This window comes from Zea mays, chromosome 2 (genome assembly GCF_902167145.1).
Source record: "Zea mays cultivar B73 chromosome 2, Zm-B73-REFERENCE-NAM-5.0, whole genome shotgun sequence".
NCBI classification, from domain to species: Eukaryota; Viridiplantae; Streptophyta; class Magnoliopsida; order Poales; family Poaceae; genus Zea; species Zea mays.
In genome coordinates, this window is record NC_050097.1 from 32137398 (window position 1) to 32161005 (window position 23608).

At 46.8% G+C, this 23608-nt stretch overlaps 2 protein-coding genes across 7 annotated transcripts; both read left to right on the top strand.

The window, feature by feature from the left end:
• The first annotated feature begins 15555 nt into the window (after positions 1-15555).
• On the top strand, positions 15556-21035 carry LOC112136070 (uncharacterized). Of its 6 annotated transcripts, none has more exons than XM_035965017.1 (3): positions 15556-15951; positions 16642-19637; positions 20205-21033. In XM_035965017.1, the coding sequence occupies exons 2-3, from the start codon at positions 16727-16729 to the stop codon at positions 20585-20587; spliced, it is 3294 nt and encodes a 1097-aa protein (XP_035820910.1). In that variant the 5' UTR covers positions 15556-15951; positions 16642-16726; the 3' UTR covers positions 20588-21033. The 6 variants fall into 6 exon arrangements, with proteins under 6 accessions (XP_035820910.1, XP_035820909.1, XP_035820912.1 ...); XM_035965016.1 differs by having other exon boundaries at positions 15561-16393; XM_035965019.1 differs by having other exon boundaries at positions 15579-15951; positions 16623-19637.
• Positions 21036-21132: 97 nt separating this feature from the next.
• LOC100281173 (cytokinin-O-glucosyltransferase 3) lies at positions 21133-22961 on the top strand. The gene has a single exon (NM_001154092.2). It carries the CDS (start codon positions 21293-21295, stop codon positions 22706-22708), a length of 1416 nt encoding a protein of 471 aa, NP_001147564.1. The 5' UTR covers positions 21133-21292; the 3' UTR covers positions 22709-22961.
• Positions 22962-23608: the final 647 nt, after the last annotated feature.

Below are 23608 nucleotides of genomic sequence, written 5' to 3' on the forward strand. Positions count from 1 at the left end.
AGCTCGCGAGCCACAACAAAAAATAGTATACATGTATATATACAACAATATAATCAATTAATAGTTAATTTCATACTAATTTACCACTATAAAAGACTAACAATACTCATAATTTTATATATCACATAATTTAAACCCTAAACTAACATAGTTCACCACTTATTAATTCATCCATTACAAGTATAGGCTTTGTTTTACATATAAATGCTAGCTCATTCGAGCTAACGAGCTGGCTCGAGCTCGTGTCGAGCTGGCTCGTTAACGAATCGAGCTGGGATGTTAGCTCAGCTCGTGATAAAATTGAAACGAGCCGAGTCGAGCCGAGCCGAGCTGACCACGAGTCGAGCGAGCTCACGAGCCACGAGTATTTTGTCCAGCCCTACTCATGAGTCATCTGAAGTCTGCTGAGATAGTCTTATTCGAGACTAGTAGAGGGCATGATTCGATCCTAGTCCTCACTAATGCTCCGCCTGACGAAACACCCGGGATGACAAAGTGGAAAAGAACATACTCCGGTTTTGCTAGAGTGGCCGATCATCCATAGCCGACGAAAGCACGGCCAAACGGACGAAGCCAGCAGTTTTCATGGCAAAAGTTGACCAATGCTTGCACGCGTGTTTACTCCGTGTTACTTTACCCATCTTCATTCTTTCCGTCCATAGAAAATGAAAGAAATCTGTAACCTGGGCGTGCGGCGACGACCTTGCGGTGACGGGCTCCCCGAAACTCGCCGTTGCCGAGCAAGGCGAGCACAAGGAACGACAGAAGCTTCTCCGGCGAACTACTGTCCCGGACAGGCGGGACAGGGACCCCTCAAAAAAAAAACTTCACCCACCTCCAACTCCGAGTCCCGTCCATCGCACGAGCGCACGGCGCACCTTGCACAGATTCTTGCTGCCGCAGTGCCGCTGGCTTAAATTATAATTATAATCCGTTTCACTTTTTATGCCTGGTTCGATACACTTGTCTTATTCAAATTTTTTCGAAAAAAATAAAAAAAAAATAAAACTAAACTTAAAATATATTATACGCTAAACAATATCACATTAAAATTTAACAATAATTAGATTCTTTTGAATAATATGAGTCGGTCAAACTTATAAAAAAGTCAAACGGATTATAAATTAGAACGTATGGAGTAGTATTTTTCACATTAACTGCGGCCAGTTAAAATAAAAAGGTTTAATTGGAAAAGCAGCATGAAAATATTATACTTTTGGACATAGCTTTTATATAGTACTCTATTAGGAATCTAATATGGATATCTGATGCTATTACAACTTCACCCTCCATCTTGACGCTCTGGACCCATCCCACGTATCCCGACTGGTTCTGTTTCTCCCGCCTGCCGTGTCCTGTGGACCCGTGCCCGCTCAGCTAGCTATTGTGTCTGTCTAGCACCCCACAAAAAATATTGCATAGCGAGCACTCAAACTCACGTCCCTCTCCTCCAAAAAATTGTGGCTAACTATCAGACCATACATATCTTAATGTTTAGAAATAAACAATAATTGTATTTAATAAATATCTCAATATCTACTTATATGATGTATAAAAATCGTAGCAAAACACAAGCAACTGACTAGTAATTAAATATGAATAAACTTCATTCCGTAGTAAAGTACTGGCTATCTTGAGTTTGATTATTCTTTTACCTAAAGTATATATATATATATATATATATATATATATATATATATATATATATATATAATTGGATCTATTCGAAACAGTACATGTTTAGAATGTGTTTCATATTGTTCAACCTGTGTGTTGGAACAATAGAACATAGATCTCGTTACTTGAATAATTTGTGGCTCTAAAATCTATTCACCGACTGTAACATCCCAATTTTTTTAACTTTAGAATAAAGCTTAATTTAAGATTATTAATTGCTATGTTAGCTTAATCTAAATTATACAAGCCAGGACCTTCATCAGTTAGCTCTCGCTATTCTTCTAATTGCTAGCCCAAGCTTGTCATTCACGATGGTAAATTCTAGCAAATGTCTGATGCCCACCCGCCATAACGCATGCCAGGCAGAAGGAGCCCACAACCACCTATGGCAGAACACATGCGTGAAGAAACCACAAGCCTGTCTCTAGCCGCTTTGGTATTTGTGCATCCCGGCAAGCCCCACCTACACCCTCTGCCCTGAGACAGCCTTATCGTGCACGCCGAGCTGCTATATTAAAGTGCCGTGTCGCGGACCTTGAAGTGATGCCTCAGTGCAGAAAGCCACTCTGGCAAGACCACGTGCACCCGACTGAGCACACGCCAGCCACTTGTCGCAATCACAACTAAATGTGTGCCGCACCATGAGCCAAATAATTACAGCCAGCCATATAAAATAATAACACTATTTTACATAGGCGTTATTACATACTAAATAATAATTAGACAAGCTAATTCCTTCTCTCATGATGATTTTTGCTCATTCTAGTACCAATAATGTATTCTATTCCCTCCTATTGGTAGCCTCATCCACTTATACGTAAATGAAAGGCTAGGGCCTTTAATGCCTAGCGTCATTGCCCTCTAGTGCGATAGCAAGACTACGTGAACCAGCAGCAGCCTGTCCCTTTCCCATAACCAGCCCACGTGATCCACTCCCTGCACACGCAAAAGCCTGTCCAGAAACAGCTCGTGCAAGCACGCCATGGCAGCACCAACACCATTTACTCGCATCCGACGGCAGGGACCAGCCCCCCCCCACGCTGCCAGCCGTGAGTAGACACTTCGGGCAGGGAGCAGTCCATCAAGCTGCGTGCAAAGTGACACCTCAAGCAGAGAGGGAGCAACAGCTCGGCCACTCACAGTGCGCCGGCCAAGGTTTTTCCCAGCACGAACCACCTTTCGTCGCCTATAAATTGAGCTGGCGCGCCACCGTGATGCCTTGCACCTTTCTAGCCCATAGCCGCTACGCCACAAATAAGAACTGAGCTCGTCTCCTCCCTTCAGCTGAACAAACGACCCCGTCGATCTTCCTCCGTAGCTCGTCCCCAGCCCGAGTAAACCACAGGTGAGCATACCCCGATGTCACCCGCAGTGCCGCTCGCTGCAGCTTCCACTAAACCAACCCTTGCTCTCAATTAATCATGACCTGTAAAGTTCTGAAATCAGCCCCCAAAATACTAACCCAACAGCCGCGTAACCCCAGATAGCCACTACTCAATTATTTCTATAAATTATCCAACCAGTCGACTTAAAAAATCAATATATTAGTCGTTCCAACTCTGTTTAACCTGTTCCTTTTTCCTAAATTTGTCTAAAATAAAACTATATTTAATACAAATAAATTGTGTGATATACTAATGCATGTTTGTCTTGCGCGCGTCATCGTCAAAGCAGAACCGATTCCGGAGGAGAACCCGGAGGAGCCGGGAGACGAGGAGCAAGACGCCGCGGGCACGCACGTGAGCGAAGATAAGTCTCACCGACCCCTTACTTTGATCATGTTTGCTCCTAAGTGAGGAAATAAATAAAACTTACTAGACATAGGCGTTGCATGAGATAACACACCTGATACTGAGCGAATGAGAGAAATCATGGAACTGATGCCTTGATGCATGTTGACTGTATGAATATTAATACCTTGATAATTGATGAAACTGGATCGGAATGAAACCAGAGCAACATGGTAAGTGTTGGAGCATGCGCTACCGTGGTGGTAGACTTGCGACTGAGTTGCCGTGGTGACATCTCGGGTTTGCTAGTTTTGGTTGGTGGCTGCTCTGGTGAACCATAAGGACTATGTGTTGTGGTGCCATCTCACCTAACTTATTTCCAGTGCGACCACATGAGCTTGTATGGGAAAGCCTTAGCCTAATCCCACTGGTTGGCCTGATAGTCGTCCGAGGTGGATATGTTTTGGGTTGGAGACCTGAGTGGTCAGGACTTGGGGTTTGTGGGCGACTAGGCGAGGTGGAGCCATGGCTGGGTGTCGGCTATGACAGAACCGTCTTGGGATGGTGATGTGCATGTGGGTACAGCGTACAACCTCTGCAGAGTGTATAATCCATTCGAATGGTCCGTGTCCTCGGTATAGGACAGGTTATGGTGTGGACACTTCAACTAGTTGAGCTACTTAACTAATGAGATGGATAACGAGCAAGGATATAGTTCCAATATTGCATTGGTTAATCATGTTTATTGATCATTGCATACTAATCTGTAACTCCCTCCCTGTAAGGGCGAGGTGGGACTTGCTGAGTACCTTTGTGCTCACCCGATGTTTTTACAGAGGATCCTGATTTCGTGCCCGAGGAGTTTTGAGTAGTTCGTGCCCTATACCCAAGTTTGGTGTGGTGCCATTGCTGTAGAAGCCACCATGTGGGAAGAAGAGACTACCCTCATGTTTATCTTATCGACTATAGTTCTTCTAGTTTATGTTATTATTGTAATCGAATGTACTAAATAAAGCTCTGTATGACTGTGGCACCACTTGTGTAATGTATTTCACCAGAGACTGTTTTCCTGGTGCTTAAATACATGTTTAGCTTCGGTTGTTTAGACCGGGGCGTTACAAGTGGTATCAGAGGCATACTTGGCTGTAGGGCGCGAACCGTTAATCAAGATGACCGTAGGAGCCCTGGGATGGTTTACCCTTGAAGACCAAATACTCCTTGAAAAAGAAACCATATCCTTGTTATGCTAACCTTATCCTTGAAGTCAGATGGCCAACGATTGGATCACCACCTACTGCATCAATGAAGATGGATTCCCCAAGGTGCTTTATGCTGCAACTGTCCGTCTGGGTATTCCGGAGCGTCCGGAATACATGAGCCGCGAGTTCACAGAGCATGGTACCGAAAGCTGCGAGGTCACCGTCCACATTGGCGCAAGTGACAAGTACTTGGAGATGCAACCCTGGAGCGTCACCGCCACTGGAAGCCGTATGCAAGACACCGTCCAACTTGTAGCTTGGAAGGCATTGAAGTACTTGTGCCAGATGTTTGAGTGGCACTTGGGCTCCACCCCTATGAAGTACTTCCCTCCACTGGATCGTAACCGTCCTGCTTGGGCGGCAAGGATCCGTAACTTGGGGAGTACCACGACCGAGAAAGACCCCACTGTTGTTGCTATGTCTGGCTATCTGCTTAGCCTCGACGATTTATGCGACCAACTGCACCAGCGTGTGAAGGACCTCATCCAACGCGTTGAGAAAGCGGAGACCTGTTGGCATAAGGCTAAGCTTGCCTTAGCTCAGGCAGATGCCCGAGCGGCCGAGGCAGAAAGCCGCCTTGCTGTGGCCGAAGAGGACCTTAGGGAGCAGGCAAACTGCCATAGTCAGCTCCTCAGAGGTGTCTACCTAGTGGACCGTGCCAAGCGCAAGGAACGCCAACCCAGGACCGCTGCTGAGTCACCACCACTGGAGGGAATCCCTTTGTATCCTTTGTCCCACCCCCGCAGGAGGATTTATGAATCGGTGCCACCCACACCTCCCGCGTCTCCTCGTGAAGCCGAAGGAAGAGACCCCGAAGACCGTGCCATAGGGACCAGTAGCCAAATTGTTTCGGCCGACCCTTAAAAAGTCGAGCCATGAAATTGTACCCTATTGTGTCATGTATGCCTGCATGTTGAATGAATGCTTGTGTGATGTTTGAATGCTTTCACTTGTGTGTATTGTGTAAGATAATATATATATACACCCATAAGTATACCCCAATAATCTACTAGGGGAAGTAACCTAATCATCCCTACCCTTGACCACAGATGTCTCGCCGTTCGAGCCGAGTTCAGGGACTCCAAGCTCTGGAAGGTGGAGATGAGGTCAACCAAGGGAATCAAGCTGCACGTAATGTGATCCCAGATATGATGCAAAATGGGCAGCTACCCCCACCTCCACACGCACCCGCACCCGTGGACCTGGCTGCTGTAATGCAACAGCAGAACCGGATCCTAGAAATGTTAGTGACCGCCCTCACCGCTCAAGCTCAAGGGAATCAAGGCAACCTCAGACTAGCAGCTCCCCAAAACAATAGCAAGATTGGAGATTTCAATCGTCTGCAGCCACCCAAGTTTGGAGGTTCTGACAACCCAATGGAAGCAGATGATTGGTTAAGGGAAATAGAGATGAAGTTGGAAGTTGTCCATGCTGATGATAGGGACAAAGTATTGTTGGCTATGCAACAGTTGAAGGGACCAACCCTTGCTTGGTGGCAAAGTTATAGGGAAGTTAATGAAGATGCTGCAGAGATGATTTGGGCTGACTTTGTCAAGGTTTTCAGAGAACAACACATTCCCAGCAGTGCGATGAAGCTCAAGAAAGATGAGTTCAGGAAGCTCCGTCAGGGTGCCATGTCCGTGACAGAGTATCTATACAAGTTTACAGAGTTGTCACGTTATGCCCCTGAGGATGTCAACAATGATGAGAAGAAGCAGGAAGCCTTTCTGGGTGGTCTTAACTCTGAAATCAAGACCCTGGTTGAAGTCACCACTCATAATGACTTTAACACCATGGTCAACAGAGCTATCACCATTGAGAGAAATAGGAAAGCAGAGCTCAATGAGCGCAAACGTCGATTTGAGAACAGGAAGCCTCAACAGTCAGAAAAGTTCCAGAGGACTCAATTTCCTACTCACTCAGTCCATCGGAGCCAGAGTGCATCGTCTTTCAAAGCTCATCCTGGATCTTTCCAGAAGCCAGCTCAGTCAGCCCCAATTGCAAAGACTCAAAACACCTTTCAAACTCAACAGTCTGTTGGAAGCAGCCAAGTGAGCAACCCAAGAGCATGCTTCCACTGTCGTGAACAGGCCACTTTATTGCCAACTGCCCATACAAGAACCAGCCAGCACCATCGGTCTTCTCCAACTCTGTGAATGGACCAAAATACCCAACTGGAGCCAACCGTGCTGCACCAGCAAGAAGCCAACAAACATTTGGAAGGGCCAAGGTGAACCATGTCCAGGCAGAAGAAGTAGCTGAAGATGAACCAGGAGTGATTTTTGGTGAGTTCTTGGTCGACTCAGTGTTAGCTTCAGTGCTGTTTGATTCCGGAGCATCACATTCCTTTATATCATCACATTTTGTGGAAAAGAATGATATACCTACTATAGCCCTTAAGAGGCCACTAATGACCCGTTCCCCTGGAGGTCAAATACCCTGCCATTTGGGTGTTATAAACATCCCTATAAACCTAAGTGGGGTAGTCTTCCTTACCGACTTAGTGGTGCTTGACTCTAAAGGGATAGATGTTATTCTCGGTATGGATTGACTCACCAAGCACCGAGGTAACATAGCTTGTGCCGAGAGGGTAGTAACGGTTACCAACCACCAAGGAATAACAATCAGATGTAAGATCTACCCTAGATTGTTAAACTATATGGTGTATAACCTCGTGATAGAGTCAGTAGAAGATGTGACAATCGTCCAGGAATTTCCCGAGGCGTTCCCAGATGAACTACCTGGTATGCCTCCAGAACGAGATGTGGAGTTCACTATTGACCTGATCCCCGGAACCAAGCCAATAGCAAAGAATGCCTACCGGTTAGCGGCCCCGGAGCTTGCGGAATTGAAGAAGCAACTTGGAGAACTTCAACAAAAAGGATTTATCAGGCCTGCTGCCTCTCCTTGGGGAGCTCCAGTACTCTTTGTTAAGAAGAAAGATGGAAGCATGAGATTATGTGTGGATTATCGAGACCTCAATGCAGCCACCATCAAGAACAAGTATCCTCTACCTAGGATTGATGATCTGTTCGATCAACTGAAGGGAGCCAAGTACTTCTCCAAGATTGATCTAAGGTCAGGATATCACCAGCTCAGGGTTCGACAAGAGGACATCCCAAAGACAACATTCATGACCCGCTATGGACAATACGAATTCACAGTTATGCCCTTTGGTCTAACTAATGCCCCCGCCTTTTTCATGACTCTCATGAACAAGGTATTCATGGAGGAGTTAGACTGATTTGTCGTAGTCTTCATTGACGACATATTGATCTACTCAAAGTGTGCCGAGGAACATGCACAACATCTCAGAGTTGTCTTGAGAAAGCTCATAAAACACCAATTGTATGCCAAGTTCAGCAAATGTGAGTTCTGGTTGCAAAAAGTCACTTATCTAGGTCATGTTTTAACGGCTGAAGGTGTTGAAGTAGATCCAGAGAAGGTGAAGGCAGTATCGGAATTGAAACAACCAACCTTAGTGTCAGAAATTAGAAGCTTCTTGGGATTGGCTGGCTACTACCGGAGATTTATTGAAGGATTCTCTAAGATAGCCCGACCCATGATCGAGTTGCTCAGGAAGGACAAGAAGTTTGTGTGGTCGGAAGCTTGTGAGAAAAGCTTTCAAGAGTTGAAGAAAAGATTAACCTCAGCTCCAGTGTTAGTATTACCAGATAACCAAAAGAGCTTCGTCATCTTTTGTGATGCATCAAGACATGGTTTGGGTTGTGTGCTTATGCAGGAAGGAAGAGTAGTATCTTATGCCTCACGGCAATTAAGAGCACATGAGCAGAACTACCCTACCCATGATTTGGAACTAGTAGCAGTTGTGCATGCCCTAAAGATTTGGAGACATTATCTGATTGGGAACAAGTGTGAAATTTACACTGACCACAAGAGTCTCAGGTATATCTTCACCCAATCGGATCTCAACCTTAGACAAAGAAGATGGCTGGAATTGATCAAAGACTATGATCTAGAAATTCACTACCATCCAGGGAAGGCTAATGTAGTGGCGGATGCGCTCAGTCGTAAAGCGTATTGCCACCACTTAGTCACCCAAACCCCAGGACTAACTGAAGAAATGAGGAAGCTGAACCTGAGGGTTGTACACCACTCTTCCAACTACAACCTTAGTGTTCAACCTATCTTGGATGATCAGATCAAGAAAGCACAGATGGAGGATAAAAGATTATTACGGATAAAAGATAGTAATAGTGAAGGCAAGGCCCCAGATTTTAGAGTCGATAAAGATGGAACCCTATGGTTCAAGAAAAGATTATGTGTACCCAAGCAAGTCCATTTCCGTAAAACCATTCTGGATGAAGCCCATAATTCAGTTTATTCTATCCACCCCGGTACTACCAAGATGTACTTGGACCTGAAGGAGAGATATTGGTGGAATGGTATGAAGAGTGATATTGCTCGATTTGTCTCCCATTGTGATGTGTGCAGACGAATCAAAGCTGAGCACCAGAAGCCTAGTGGCTTACTTCAACCATTGCCGATCCCAGTGTGGAAATGGGATGAAGTCAGTATGGATTTTATCATCGGACTACCAAAGACTAGAAATGGTCATAATTCAGTTTGGGTAATAGTTGACCGACTCACTAAAGTGGCACATTTCATCCCTGTACGCACAACATACGGAGGAGACAAGTTGGCCAAGCTATATATCGACCGCATCGTGAAGTTGCATGGAGTACCCAAGAGGATCGTGTCAGATCGAGGCACCCAATTCACTTCAAGATTCTGGAAGAAGCTACATGAAGCCCTTGGTACAAAATTGGATTTCAGTTCAGCTTATCATCCTCAGACCGATGGCCAGACTGAGAGAATTAATCAGATCCTTGAAGATATGTTGAGAGCATGTGTCCTTTCATATGGCAAAGATTGGGAAGATAGTCTATCCTATGCCGAGTTCTCTTATAACAATAGCCACCAGACAAGCCTGAGAATGTCACCATACGAAGCCCTCTATGGAAGGAAGTGTCGCACCCCTCTCATGTGGTCCGAAGTGGGTGACCGTGTTATTGAAGGACCAGACTTCATTGCAGCAGCAGAAGACAAGGTTGCAGAAATAAGAGAGAATCTAAGAGCAGCCCAGTCTCGTCAGAAAAGCTATGCTGATAAGAGAAGGCGCCCCCTAAGCTTTAATGTTGGGGATCATGTGTACCTCAAGGTTTCTCCAATCCGTGGCACACGCAGATTCCAAGTGCGTGGGAAGTTAGCCCCACGTTACATTGGCCCTTTCCTGATCGTCAAGAAAGTAGGAGCAGTGGCCTACAAGCTGCAATTACCTCAAGAAATGTCAGATGTGCATGATGTGTTTCATGTGTCCCAGCTTAAGAAATGCCTAAGAATACCAGAAGAACAAGTGACTCCACAAACAATCGATCTACAGGACGATCTCAGATACCAAGAGGTTCCAGTAAAGATTTTAGATACTGTAACAAGAAGAACCAGAAATTCAACCTTCAGAATTTGTCGGGTTCAATGGAGCAGACATTCTGAGGCAGAAGCAACCTGGGAAAGAGAAGATGCGCTACGAGCAGAATTTCCTGATCTTTTCTTAGACCAAGCTGAATCTCGAGGGCGAGATTCAACCTAAGTGGGGTAGGTTTGTAACATCCCAATTTTTTTAACTTTGGAATAAAGCTTAATTTAAGATTATTAATTGCTATGTTAGCTTAATCTAAATTATACAAGCCAGGACCTTCATCAGTTAGCTCTCGCTATTCTTCTAATTGCTAGCCCAAGCTTGTCATTCACGATGGTAAATTCTAGCAAATGTCTGATGCCCACCCGCCATAACGCATGCCAGGCAGAAGGAGCCCACAACCACCTATGGCAGAACACATGCGTGAAGAAACCACAAGCCTGTCTCTAGCCGCTTTGGTATTTGTGCATCCCGGCAAGCCCCACCTACACCCTCTGCCCTGAGACAGCCTTATCGTGCACGCCGAGCTGCTATATTAAAGTGTCGTGTCGCGGACCTTGAAGTGATGCCTCAGTGCAGAAAGCCACTCTGGCAAGACCACGTGCACCCGACTGAGCACACGCCAGCCACTTGTCGCAATCACAACTAAATGTGTGCCGCACCATGAGCCAAATAATTACAGCCAGCCATATAAAATAATAACACTATTTTACATAGGCGTTATTACATACTAAATAATAATTAGACAAGCTAATTCCTTCTCTCATGATGATTTTTGCTCATTCTAGTACCAATAATGTATTCTATTCCCTCCTATTGGTAGCCTCATCCACTTATACGTAAATGAAAGGCTAGGGCCTTTAATGCCTAGCGTCATTGCCCTCTAGTGCGATAGCAAGACTACGTGAACCAGCAGCAGCCTGTCCCTTTCCCATAACCAGCCCACGTGATCCACTCCCTGCACACGCAAAAGCCTGTCCAGGAACAGCTCGTGCAAGCACGCCATGGCAGCACCAACACCATTTACTCGCATCCGACGGCAGGGACCAGCCCCCCCCCCCCACGCTGCCAGCCATGAGTAGACACTTCGGGCAGGGAGCAGTCCATCAAGCTACGTGCAAAGTGACACCTCAAGCAGAGAGGGAGCAACAGCTCGGCCACTCACAGTGCGCCGGCCAAGGTTTTTCCCAGCACGAACCACCTTTCGTCGCCTATAAATTGAGCTGGCGCGCCACCGTGATGCCTTGCACCTTTCTAGCCCATAGCCGCTACGCCACAAATAAGAACTGAGCTCGTCTCCTCCCTTCAGCTGAACAAACGACCCCGTCGATCTTCCTCCGTAGCTCGTCCCCAGCCCGAGTAAACCACAGGTGAGCATACCCCGATGTCACCCCGCAGTGCCGCTCGCTGCAGCTTCCACTAAACCAACCCTTGCTCTCAATTAATCATGACCTGTAAAGTTCTGAAATCAGCCCCCAAAATACTAACCCAACAGCCGCGTAACCCCAGATAGCCACTACTCAATTATTTCTATAAATTATCCAACCAGTCGACTTAAAAAATCAATATATTAGCCGTTCCAACTCTGTTTAACCTGTTCCTTTTTCCTAAATTTGTCTAAAATAAAACTATATTTAATACAAATAAATTGTGTGATATACTAATGCATGTTTGTCTTGCGCGCGTCATCGTCAAAGCAGAACCGATTCCGGAGGAGAACCCGGAGGAGCCAGGAGACGAGGAACAAGACGCCGCGGGCACGCACGTGAGCGAAGGTAAGTCTCACCGACCCCTTACTTTGATCATGTTTGCTCCTAAGTGAGGAAATAAATAAAACTTACTAGACATAGGCGTTGCATGAGATAACACACCTGATACTGAGCGAATGAGAGAAATCATGGAACTGATGCCTTGATGCATGTTGACTGCATGAATATTAATACCTTGATAATTGATGAAACTGGATCGGAATGAAACCAGAGCAACATGGTAAGTGTTGGAGCATGCGCTACCGTGGTGGTAGACTTGCGACTGAGTTGCCGTGGTGACATCTCGGGTTTGCTAGTTTTGGTTGGTGGCTGCTCTGGTGAACCATAAGGACTATGTGTTGTGGTGCCATCTCACCTAACTTATTTCCAGTGCGACCACATGAGCTTGTATGGGAAAGCCTTAGCCTAATCCCACTGGTTGGCCTGATAGTCGTCCGAGGTGGATATGTTTTGGGTTGGAGACCTGAGTGGTCAGGACCCGGGGTTTGTGGGCGACTAGGCGAGGTGGAGCCATGGCTGGGTGTCGGCTATGACAGAACTGTCTTGGGATGGTGATGTGCATGTGGGTACAGCGTACAACCTCTGCAGAGTGTATAATCCATTCGAATGGTCCGTGTCCTCGGTATAGGACAGGTTATGGTGTGGACACTTCAACTAGTTGAGCTACTTAACTAATGAGATGGATAACGAGCAAGGATATAGTTCCAATATTGCATTGGTTAATCATGTTTATTGATCATTGCATACTAATCTGTAACTCCCTCCCTGTAAGGGCGAGGTGGGACTTGCTGAGTACCTTTGTGCTCACCCGATGTTTTTACAGAGGATCCTGATTTCGTGCCCGAGGAGTTTTGAGTAGTTCGTGCCCTATACCCAAGTTTGGTGTGGTGCCATTGCTGTAGAAGCCACCATGTGGGAAGAAGAGACTACCCTCATGTTTATCTTATCGACTATAGTTCTTCTAGTTTATGTTATTATTGTAATCGAATGTACTAAATAAAGCTCTGTATGACTGTGGCACCACTTGTGTAATGTATTTCACCAGAGACTGTTTTCCTGGTGCTTAAATACATGTTTAGCTTCGGTTGTTTAGACCGGGGCGTTACACCGACACACAAGAGGATGATGGCTCTAAGGGAGATCGAAAGAGACAAGGTCTTGCCAAAACTTATAACAAAAGGGTGAAGACTAAATCATTCCAAGTTTGAGACCTTGTCTTGAAAATAGTCTTGCCATTAACAAGCAGGGACCGAAGTTTGGCAAGTGGTCCCAAAGATGGAAAGGGCCCTATAGAGTCACACAGGTAATATCGGGTGTTACAGACTTTGCATGGTGATGAGCTACCTAAAGCATTAAATGGTCGTTTCCTGAAGCATTATCATCCAAGTGTATGGAAAGATGCTTAGAGAACCGACGTTTACACATCAGGTTGCTAATGCCTTGTACCAGATGCTTTTGGTTCGCTCGGCTTTCCTAAAAGGCAAGGGGCGTGTGTTGGGCACCATATGTGCCACGTGGGAAAGGCCGAACGGTCCGCCTTTAGGCACGGACGGTCCACGATTAGATTAGATCAGGCGTGATTAACCCCTTTTTTCGTGCATGTTTATCTATCTAAACTTGCGGATCATGCTGAAGAATGCCTAAGAATGGGTCCAGACCTCCCCTATATGTATGAAGAGGTACAACCGATTGCGGGCATCATCAATCGAACCAATCAATCTGTTTATCAATTCCTTTACTTTGTTGCCCTAGGAGTAGCCCGCAACGTAGTCTTCTTCGTCTCAATCTTCACCTCTATGCAACTCTACGTCGTCTAGATGCGTCCTGGGTGACATACCGATCCCAGGACAAAACCTAGGATCTCTTCTCCCTAAGGGTTGATTTGTGACAAGGGGATCATGGGGGATTGGAGGGAATTGAGGGGGAAATGAACTAATTTCCCTCTACAATCCTCCCGTGATCCCGAGTCATCAAATCAGCCCTAATGGTATCTCTCCCAGGAGGTGAGATTTAGGTGCCGTTGGCGAACGTCGCTATCCCTGCGCACACGTAGACTGTCCCGCCACCAGGCGCGGATCGTCCAAACTCAGCGCATGGAACTCCGCTCTTATTTCCAGGTCGCGAACCGTCCGCGATGCCGCAGCGAGGCCGCCGAGCGGAACAACTCCTATTGATTGACGCTTAAGTCGACGCCAACACATGGTTTATTTTTTTTGGTTTAGACGGCAATATCAATACTTAAAAAACATTGAAGTTTTGGCTATGCTGAAGTATTTTAAAACATTGTTTTATAAAGTTCAACCAAACACTTTTTGACACATAATACTATAATATTCTTAAATACCATAGTATTGTATTGGAAATATAAATAAACTTCGCTATCAAACAGCCCTTAACAGGTGATTTCAAACGTGTCAAAAACTTGTCTTATAGTTTATGAACCATGTCGATATCCTGAATTAATAGACGTATTCAATATAGACGTGATCAGTAGGCTTCTGATGGAAACCTGTCCGAGGTTCGAGTTCTAGACCTGTGATCGTATTCTGAAATTTGAGAACCTGGTGCCCTGGTGGTAAACTTGAATAATGTGCAGTCAAACTTGAAGACACCCACCAGACACGCTACCGGACACCACGCGTTCCGTTCCGAGCCGGTGCCTTCCTCGCTTTTATCGACACTGCAACCCGTGCAGTCACGTACTGCCACCCGCGCGGTCCACTACTAGCAGCACGCAACAGCTGATCTCACTCGTAAAGCTATCATGATGGACACACCGCAAATCCGCAATCACCTGTCCTAACTTGTAGAATCAGTTCATTTCACGACAAAAATACTAAAGTATCCCATGTTTTCAAGAAAGAACACATAGAAAATAGAAAACAGGGCATACTTGCTTGCATGAGACTAAACTTTAGTCACTCTTGTTTAGTTCCTAAACCAATAAAAACAAAACTAAAAAGAGAAGACAAAATCTGATTTATTCTAATTTAGTCCTTATATTTAGGGGGTGTTTGAATGCACTAAAGATGATAGTTAGTTGGCTAAAAATTGCTAGTGAAATTAGCTAGCTGACTATTACCTAATTTGTAAAAAGTAACTAATAACTGAACTATTAGCTAGACTGTTTGGATATCTCAACTTATTTAGCAGCTAACTATTAGTTATAGTGCATTTAAACACATTCTTATTAATTTAGGGACTAAAATATACTTGTTTGGTTACTCTAGCAGTGATTGAAGTGTAAATTAAACTAATTTACAACTCAATACATCTCAACCTATATGTGTTTGGATGAATATTAGAATATCCAAACCTGCCTAAAAGTGAGGGACTAGAGTTTAGTCTCACGGAACCAAACAACCCTAAAGATCTAGTTCCTTTGTTCTTAAAAAAAATTCTGAATCGAATCAGAAATTTGAACTTAGTACAGTTTTGTCTCAATTTTAAGTTATGCAATATTTCAGTTTTTATAGATATATTTTTGTATTATATACCTAGAATATATATATATTTAAGTGCATAGAAATATAATGTACACAAAAACTAAAATATATCGTAACCTAAAACGGTGTAGTACAAACAAATGGGAGAAAATAAAGACCAAGCGACTGGGTGGAGAGAGAGAAGACGCAAGCGGAGCAAGGGCATGAACTCAAAAGTGCCAGGTGGGGCCGGACGGATTAGGACGAAAAGCAAAGGCAGGGAAAGCAAAAGAGGAGAGAGAGAGGGAGGGGGCAGAGGAGGCTAGATCGAGGGGGAGAGGGACCGCCCGCGATTGCTACGGCCTCCATCGCAGCGAGAGCTTGAAAGCGTGCTTGCCTGCCATTCCCAGCTCCCAGTTCCTTTCCTTCTTCTTGCTCGTCCACCCAGTACTCCACTGCTCCTCGTCCTCGTCCTCGTCCTCCCTCTCCCGCCATCCCCATCCCCGCGACGACGCGCATCGGACCCTGCGTCGTACGTGCTCGCCCATTCCCTAGCCGTCAGTGGATGTGCCGGGCTGGCCGCGGGCCGTCCGAGCCTGCGGCGGCGGCAGGGGAGGGCGACAACCCGGCGGGCGGCAGGAGTGGCAGCGGGTGAGTTGAGCTCCACTCAGGGCCCGCATTACCAGTGTGTCCCTCCCCGGTGGTGCTCTGCGCTGTTCCCCTTGCTCACTTGTCGGGCGGGGCGTGCCCTAGCACCGTGTGGACTGTGGAGCTCGCACCGCGCGGGGGAAGTGAAAAAGCTCGCGCGCCTTTCGCGGATCTGCTTCGGGGGCTTGCGCGGCGGTGTGCTCCTGGGTCCCCCAGACGGGGCCGGGTATCCCGTGATTTGAGGGGACTTCTACTTCTCTCTCTCTCTCCTGCTGCCTCTTCTTCTTTATGATGGGTACACGGTGCGATTGGTGTGTGCTCCTGTTTGGGGATCCCCTGTTTGGTCAGTGAGGAGAGTTGAGCTGCTATAGCATTTCTGCCGGAGAAATCGGCTTAGAGTTGTCTGGGTGCTTCTTCTCTTCGTGAGCTTCTCGATTTCCAGGAGGTGATTACTGGTTAAACGGTTATTAATTGTATACTTTTGTTTTCTGTCTTACTTGATTGCCGGGTCGCTACCGATCTGCTACTTGGTTTGGTGGCTCGCTCTTGTCAGTTTGTCTGATAAATCCCAATGCGAAGCTACTTCCCTTGCCGTCACACGAGTACTAGTTCCGCTGCTGCCCGTCGGAGTATTCAGAATTCATAAGCATGTATCTGCTGCCGTGTTCTTACAGCTGCTCGCGCCCTCTACAGGAAGGAAGCCATCCAACCGCGGAGATGTGGGAGCCCAGGAGGTCGTAGCGAGGGGTTTCCTTGATTGGTGAATCTTCGATCAAGGATGGAGCACCGGGCTTTGCTGCTCGGCGTGGCGCTGGCCTTTCTGCTGGCCTCTGGCTCCCAGGGCTTGAACCATGAAGGTTGGCTTCTCCTAGCGCTGAAGAGCCAGATGAACGACACTCTCCACCACCTCGACAACTGGGACGCGAGGGATCTAACACCATGCATCTGGAAGGGCGTCAGCTGCTCGTCGACGCCCAACCCAGTGGTGGTGTCTCTCGACCTCAGCAACATGAACCTGTCAGGCACAGTTGCGCCTAGCATTGGTAGCCTGTCTGAGCTGACCCTCCTTGATCTGTCCTTTAATGGGTTCTATGGTACCATCCCTCCAGAGATTGGGAACCTGTCGAAATTGGAAGTGCTTAACTTGTACAACAACAGTTTTGTTGGTACAATACCCCCTGAGCTCGGGAAGCTAGATAGGCTGGTCACGTTTAATCTGTGCAACAACAAGCTTCATGGCCCGATACCTGATGAGGTTGGAAATATGACAGCACTTCAGGAATTGGTAGGATACAGTAATAATCTCACTGGCTCACTACCTCGTTCACTTGGCAAGCTGAAGAACCTGAAAAATATTAGGTTGGGTCAGAATCTTATATCAGGCAACATTCCTGTTGAGATAGGTGCATGCCTGAACATAACTGTGTTTGGTCTTGCGCAAAACAAGCTCGAGGGTCCTTTACCTAAAGAGATTGGGAGGTTGACCTTGATGACCGACTTAATCCTATGGGGGAATCAGCTTTCTGGTGTTATTCCTCCAGAGATAGGAAACTGTACAAGTCTGAGCACAATTGCCCTCTATGACAATAATCTAGTTGGCCCCATTCCTGCAACAATTGTGAAAATTACGAATCTTCAGAAGCTATACCTTTACAGGAATTCATTAAATGGTACAATTCCATCTGACATTGGGAATCTTTCTCTTGCAAAAGAGATCGACTTTTCAGAGAATTTCTTAACTGGAGGGATACCAAAGGAGCTGGCCGACATCCCAGGCTTGAATTTACTCTACCTCTTCCAGAACCAGCTTACAGGCCCTATTCCTACAGAGTTGTGTGGGTTGAAAAACTTGAGTAAACTTGATCTGTCGATCAATTCACTGAATGGCACGATTCCAGTTGGATTTCAGTACATGAGAAATCTAATCCAACTGCAACTCTTCAACAATATGCTTTCTGGCAACATACCTCCAAGGTTTGGCATTTATAGCCGTCTTTGGGTGGTGGATTTCTCAAACAACAGTATAACAGGGCAGATACCGAAAGATCTTTGCAGGCAATCAAACCTTATTTTGTTGAATTTGGGGTCTAACATGCTTACAGGAAACATTCCTCGTGGGATCACTAACTGTAAAACATTGGTGCAGCTTCGTCTCAGTGACAACAGTCTGACAGGAAGTTTCCCCACTGATCTCTGCAATCTGGTAAATTTGACAACAGTTGAACTAGGTCGAAACAAATTTAGTGGGCCTATTCCTCCTCAGATAGGCAGTTGCAAGTCTCTTCAAAGGCTGGACCTTACAAATAATTATTTCACGTCAGAGTTGCCTCGAGAAATTGGTAATTTGTCAAAACTCGTTGTCTTCAATATCTCATCTAATAGACTAGGAGGAAACATACCACTAGAGATTTTCAATTGTACAGTGTTGCAACGCCTTGATCTCAGCCAGAATAGCTTTGAAGGTTCGTTGCCAAATGAAGTTGGTAGGCTGCCACAGCTGGAGCTGCTATCTTTTGCTGACAATAGGCTAACTGGCCAGATACCACCCATTCTTGGTGAACTATCACATTTAACAGCACTACAGATTGGTGGCAATCAGTTATCTGGTGAAATACCAAAGGAGCTGGGTCTGCTGTCGAGCTTGCAGATCGCCCTGAATTTGAGTTACAACAACCTCTCTGGCGATATTCCATCAGAGCTTGGTAACCTTGCACTGTTGGAAAGTTTATTTCTTAATAACAACAAGCTGATGGGTGAAATCCCAACCACATTTGCTAATCTGTCCAGTTTGCTTGAGCTCAACGTCTCCTACAATTATCTCTCTGGTGCCCTCCCGCCAATACCGCTTTTTGATAATATGTCTGTGACCTGTTTTATTGGAAATAAAGGATTATGTGGTGGACAACTTGGTAGATGTGGATCCCGACCATCCTCTAGTTCTCAGTCATCCAAATCAGTCAGTCCCCCATTGGGCAAGATCATAGCAATTGTTGCTGCTGTCATTGGAGGGATTTCACTTATTCTTATTGCAATAATTGTGCACCATATCAGAAAACCAATGGAGACAGTGGCCCCTTTGCAAGATAAGCAACCTTTTCCAGCTTGTTCTAATGTGCATGTTTCTGCTAAGGATGCATATACATTTCAGGAATTGCTCACCGCCACAAATAACTTTGACGAGAGTTGTGTGATCGGAAGGGGTGCATGTGGGACGGTGTACAGAGCCATCCTGAAGGCTGGACAGACAATTGCAGTCAAGAAACTTGCTTCTAACAGGGAAGGGAGCAACACTGACAACAGCTTTCGTGCAGAGATCATGACTCTTGGAAAGATAAGACATCGTAATATTGTGAAGCTTTACGGTTTTGTATACCACCAGGGTTCCAACCTTCTACTCTACGAATACATGTCAAGAGGTAGTCTTGGTGAGCTACTTCATGGACAATCATCCTCTTCACTTGATTGGGAGACACGCTTCCTGATAGCACTTGGTGCGGCTGAAGGGCTTTCATACCTACATCACGACTGCAAGCCTCGTATCATCCACCGTGATATCAAATCTAATAACATTTTACTTGATGAAAACTTTGAAGCCCATGTTGGTGATTTTGGGTTAGCAAAGGTGATTGACATGCCATACTCGAAGTCAATGTCTGCAATTGCAGGTTCATACGGCTATATAGCACCAGGTGAGTCTGAGTTTACTTGACATCCGGTTCTTTGAACTTTCTGTTGCATGTTCACTACTGATCTGTGTATTGTGCTCTTTACTTGAAGCTATCGGTCAAACTTAGTGCTACTAGGTGTGGGTGTTGCCATATATATTTTACACAGGACAATGTCTAAATTTATGTAGTGTTTTGTTTGCTGGTAGAGTTATTCTTCATTGGGCGTTACTTTGCAATAAATATTATTATAATGTTGGTTTTCCCACAAAAAATGGCAGCAAGGAAACTTTAAGCTTATGCTGACATCTGGATTTTATATTAATAAAACCAACTAGGCAACTTTTCCTCGAACCATTGTGGTGATATATTGCTGTGGGGGTTTCCATATCTTGGTGATTTTCAATGTTTAAAGACTTGATATCTTGAAATGTGAGCTGAATATTATTCATATATCTACTTGATATCCCACCCTTGTGCCAGAAGCTCACAGACATCCATTTGCTGGTTAAGTCCTTTCGGTTTTGTGCTAGTAAACTACAAGCTGATGCCTACTGTGAAGTACTAACCTAGTCCTCTTGTTTTGACCAGAATATGCTTATACCATGAAGGTTACTGAGAAATGTGATATATATAGTTATGGCGTCGTGCTGCTGGAGCTGCTAACTGGGCGTGCCCCTGTGCAACCCTTGGAACTAGGAGGCGATCTGGTAACATGGGTAAAGAACTACATCAAGGACAATTGTTTGGGTCCAGGGATCCTCGATAAAAAAATGGATTTACAAGATCAAAGTGTTGTCGATCATATGATCGAGGTCATGAAAATTGCTTTGGTATGTACTAGCTTGACTCCGTACGAGAGACCACCAATGCGGCATGTTGTAGTCATGTTAAGCGAGTCTAAAGATAGGACGAGGGTCAGCTCTGCATCCTCGCCTGCCTCTGATGATTCTTCAAAGAAGGATGACTCATAATGTATTTATAATATGTTCGATTAGCCAAAGGTAATACACATTTTTTTACTGACTTTTCCTAGTATTGATAGTAATTAGTAGGGTTCTTGTAATCTGCATTCATTATTTGTGTCAGCATTTCGTAGGGAGAAATATGATAGTGGTTCATAGTTTCGTAGTGTCATTGTATGCCGTTGTCTCAGAAAGGTTTCAGACTAGCATGAAGCATTTGAGGCACGTGACGGTCTTACTGATGCCGTTGTCTCTCAGAAAGGCTTCCTCTTCTCTGCAGATGTTCATTGTTCAGTTAATTCTATATGCGTCGGTGCATTCTTACTCGAGTTACAAGTACACTAGGAACACCTGTCAGGTAGCCAATTCTGTAATATTCTCCAACATGAACTGCAGTGCAGATCATATGTAATCATCGATCATATGCAATCGCTCTTTGTAGCTGTTAACCTGTAGCCTCTGATCGTTGTTGCTGAGTCGTCTTTCTCTTCCCCTTGGCATGTCCGTACCAAAAAATAAGTTATGAAACCACGAAGTCGCGCCCACCAACGGACGCTGCCTCTAAAAAAGCAGATCAGCGCGTTGTCGCAGCGTCGGAGCACAAGCGACATCGCTCCCCGGGGGCCGTCGGCCGGCGACCGGCGACTTCCGCAGTAGAACCAACTCCACCCACCCATCCACTTGGCCAGCAGCTTCTTGCCTGCATCAATTGCCATGGCGGCGGTGGAAGCGAAGAGGAGCCCACACTTTGTTCTCTTTCCCTTCCTGGCTCACGGCCACGTCCCTGTCTTCCTCCGCCTGGCTGGCCTCCTCCGCGCGCTCCGCCCAGGGCTCGAGGTCACGCTCGTCTCCACCCCGCGGCTCCTGGGCTCCCTCACGCTCCCGCCTGCCTCCCCACCCGTGCGCCTCCACGCGCTCCCGTTCGTCCCCGCCGACCACGGCCTGCCCCCAGGCGCTGACTCCCTCGCCGATGTCCAGATCCACCAGTTCATCACCTTCTTCACGGCCTCCGAGTCGCTCCGCCCTGCGTTCGAGAAGTTCGTCTCCGGCATCGGTTCCCCAGTCTGCATCGTCGCCGATGCCTTCTTCGGGTGGACGGCCGAAGTCGCGCGCGCGCGGGGCGCGTCCCACGCGGTGTTCCTTCCCGGCGGCGCGTTCGGCAACGCCGTGTTCTTCTCCGTGTGGGAGCACCTCCCGCACGCCCTTACGGCCGCCGACGAGTTCCCGCTGCCGGATTTCCCAGACGTCGTTCTCCACCGCACGCAGATCCCGAGGTTCATCCTCTCTGCCACGGGGGCGGACCCCTGGACGGCCTTCTTCCGGCGCGTCATCGCCTCCTGCCGCAAGACCGACGCTCTCCTTGTCAACACCGTCCGGGAACTGGAACCCTCCGGCCTCGACATGCTCCGGAGAAGCTTCGGCGTCCAGCCATGGCCAATCGGGCCAGTCCTCGCAGAGCCGACGGCCCCGTCGTCAGACTCGCGGGACGACGCCAGCATCATCCGGTGGCTGGACACGCACCCGCCGCGCTCGGTGCTGTACATATCATTCGGATCGCAGAACAGCATCAGCGCGGATCAGATGATGGAGCTCGCGCTGGGGCTGGAGGCGAGCGGTCGCCCCTTCCTCTGGGCGCTCCGCCCGCCGCTGGGGTTCGACGCGAAGGACGTGTTCAGGCCCGAGTGGCTCCCGGCTGGCTTCGAGGAGCGAACGGCGAGGGCGAATGTGGGACTGCTGGCGCGCGGGTGGGCGCCGCAGATGCGGATCCTGTCGCACCCGTCCACCGGCGCGTTCCTGAGCCACTGCGGGTGGAACTCCGTCCTCGAGAGCCTGTCCCGCGGCGTGCCGCTGATCGGGTGGCCGTTGGGCGCCGAGCAGTTCTTCAACGCAAATCTCGCGGTCGAGTGGGGCGTCTGCGTGGAGCTGGCGCGCGGGAACCTGGAGAGCTCCGCGGTGGAGAGCAGGGCGGTGGTCGAGGCCGAGCGGACGGTGATGGGGGACACGGCGAAGGGTGATGAGATGAGGAGGGTGGTGGCGGCGATCGCACGCACCATGGAGGCCGCGTGGGAAGCGCCTGGCGGGTCGGCGGCGGAGAGCCTGGAAGGGTTCCTGCGATGCGTTGAACCCTGAGATGCCCCGCTTTGAGATGGTTGCGCGAGGAATCTGCAACTAAGTACGCGCGCGGGAAATCTGTGTTAAGAATTCCTCAACTACAAAGGACGACGGATTGATGGGATTACGGCTCCTGTTGCATTGTAACAGAAACGGATTTGTTTGGTTCATTAACGTGTAGCCTGCAGGATTGGATAGCGCTTCTGGGTAGAGATAACGAGCAGACAGTGGTGCAAACGTTTACGGGCATAAAAAACGGTGAACCAAACAACACCTTAAAATTTGTCATGAAAACTTCAGATATATTTGGTTTGCGACTAACTACGCTAAAATATGATAAGTTAGACAGCGAACCAAATATGTCTTTTATATGAAGATAGTATCTATAAAGACCAACGAAGAAATGTCTCGCTCCTAAATATATTGGCTTGTGTGTTGTTATATGTTGGAAGGGGAAGCCATAATTTATTATAGCTTGTACCACTATAAACACACACTTCTGTCAGTCTAGTTAATTTTTATTGACTTTTAGTGTAGTCGACAGAAATTAACTAATATACGTTTGTAATTGCTCGGCCGAAGGAAATATGGTCAACTTTTTTTAGTTTTGTTAGTAGGTAGTCCATGGAAATTAGTTAATTTTCGGCACACTTAACAGGTCGGCGTGCCGTGTCTGGACTACAACCGCGACACGTGGCCCAACCCGACACGATCCGATTATCTAGACAGACCTAAACGGGCTGTCGTAGCGGGCCCATGCATGGATGGGTCGGTCATCCGTTTGGTCATGTATAGTCATACCCCTTTTATAGTACCTCCAAAAAGATTCTATCACTATTGTATGTGTCCAATAACTTCTTTGCACTTAAAACTAGTTGATGCTTAACTTTCTCACTCATCCTTTGAAAAATGGTAATT

Bases quoted from the DNA above. Each gene is read 5' to 3' on its own strand.
- LOC112136070 (XM_035965017.1), top strand. From the start codon at position 16,727: ATGGAGCACCGGGCTTTGCTGCTCGGCGTGGCGCTGGCCTTTCTGCTG. The intron at 19,638-20,204 runs GTGAGTCTGAGT...TGTTTTGACCAG, and splicing joins ATACGGCTATATAGCACCAG to AATATGCTTATACCATGAAG.
- LOC100281173 (NM_001154092.2), top strand. From the start codon at position 21,293: ATGGCGGCGGTGGAAGCGAAGAGGAGCCCACACTTTGTTCTCTTTCCC.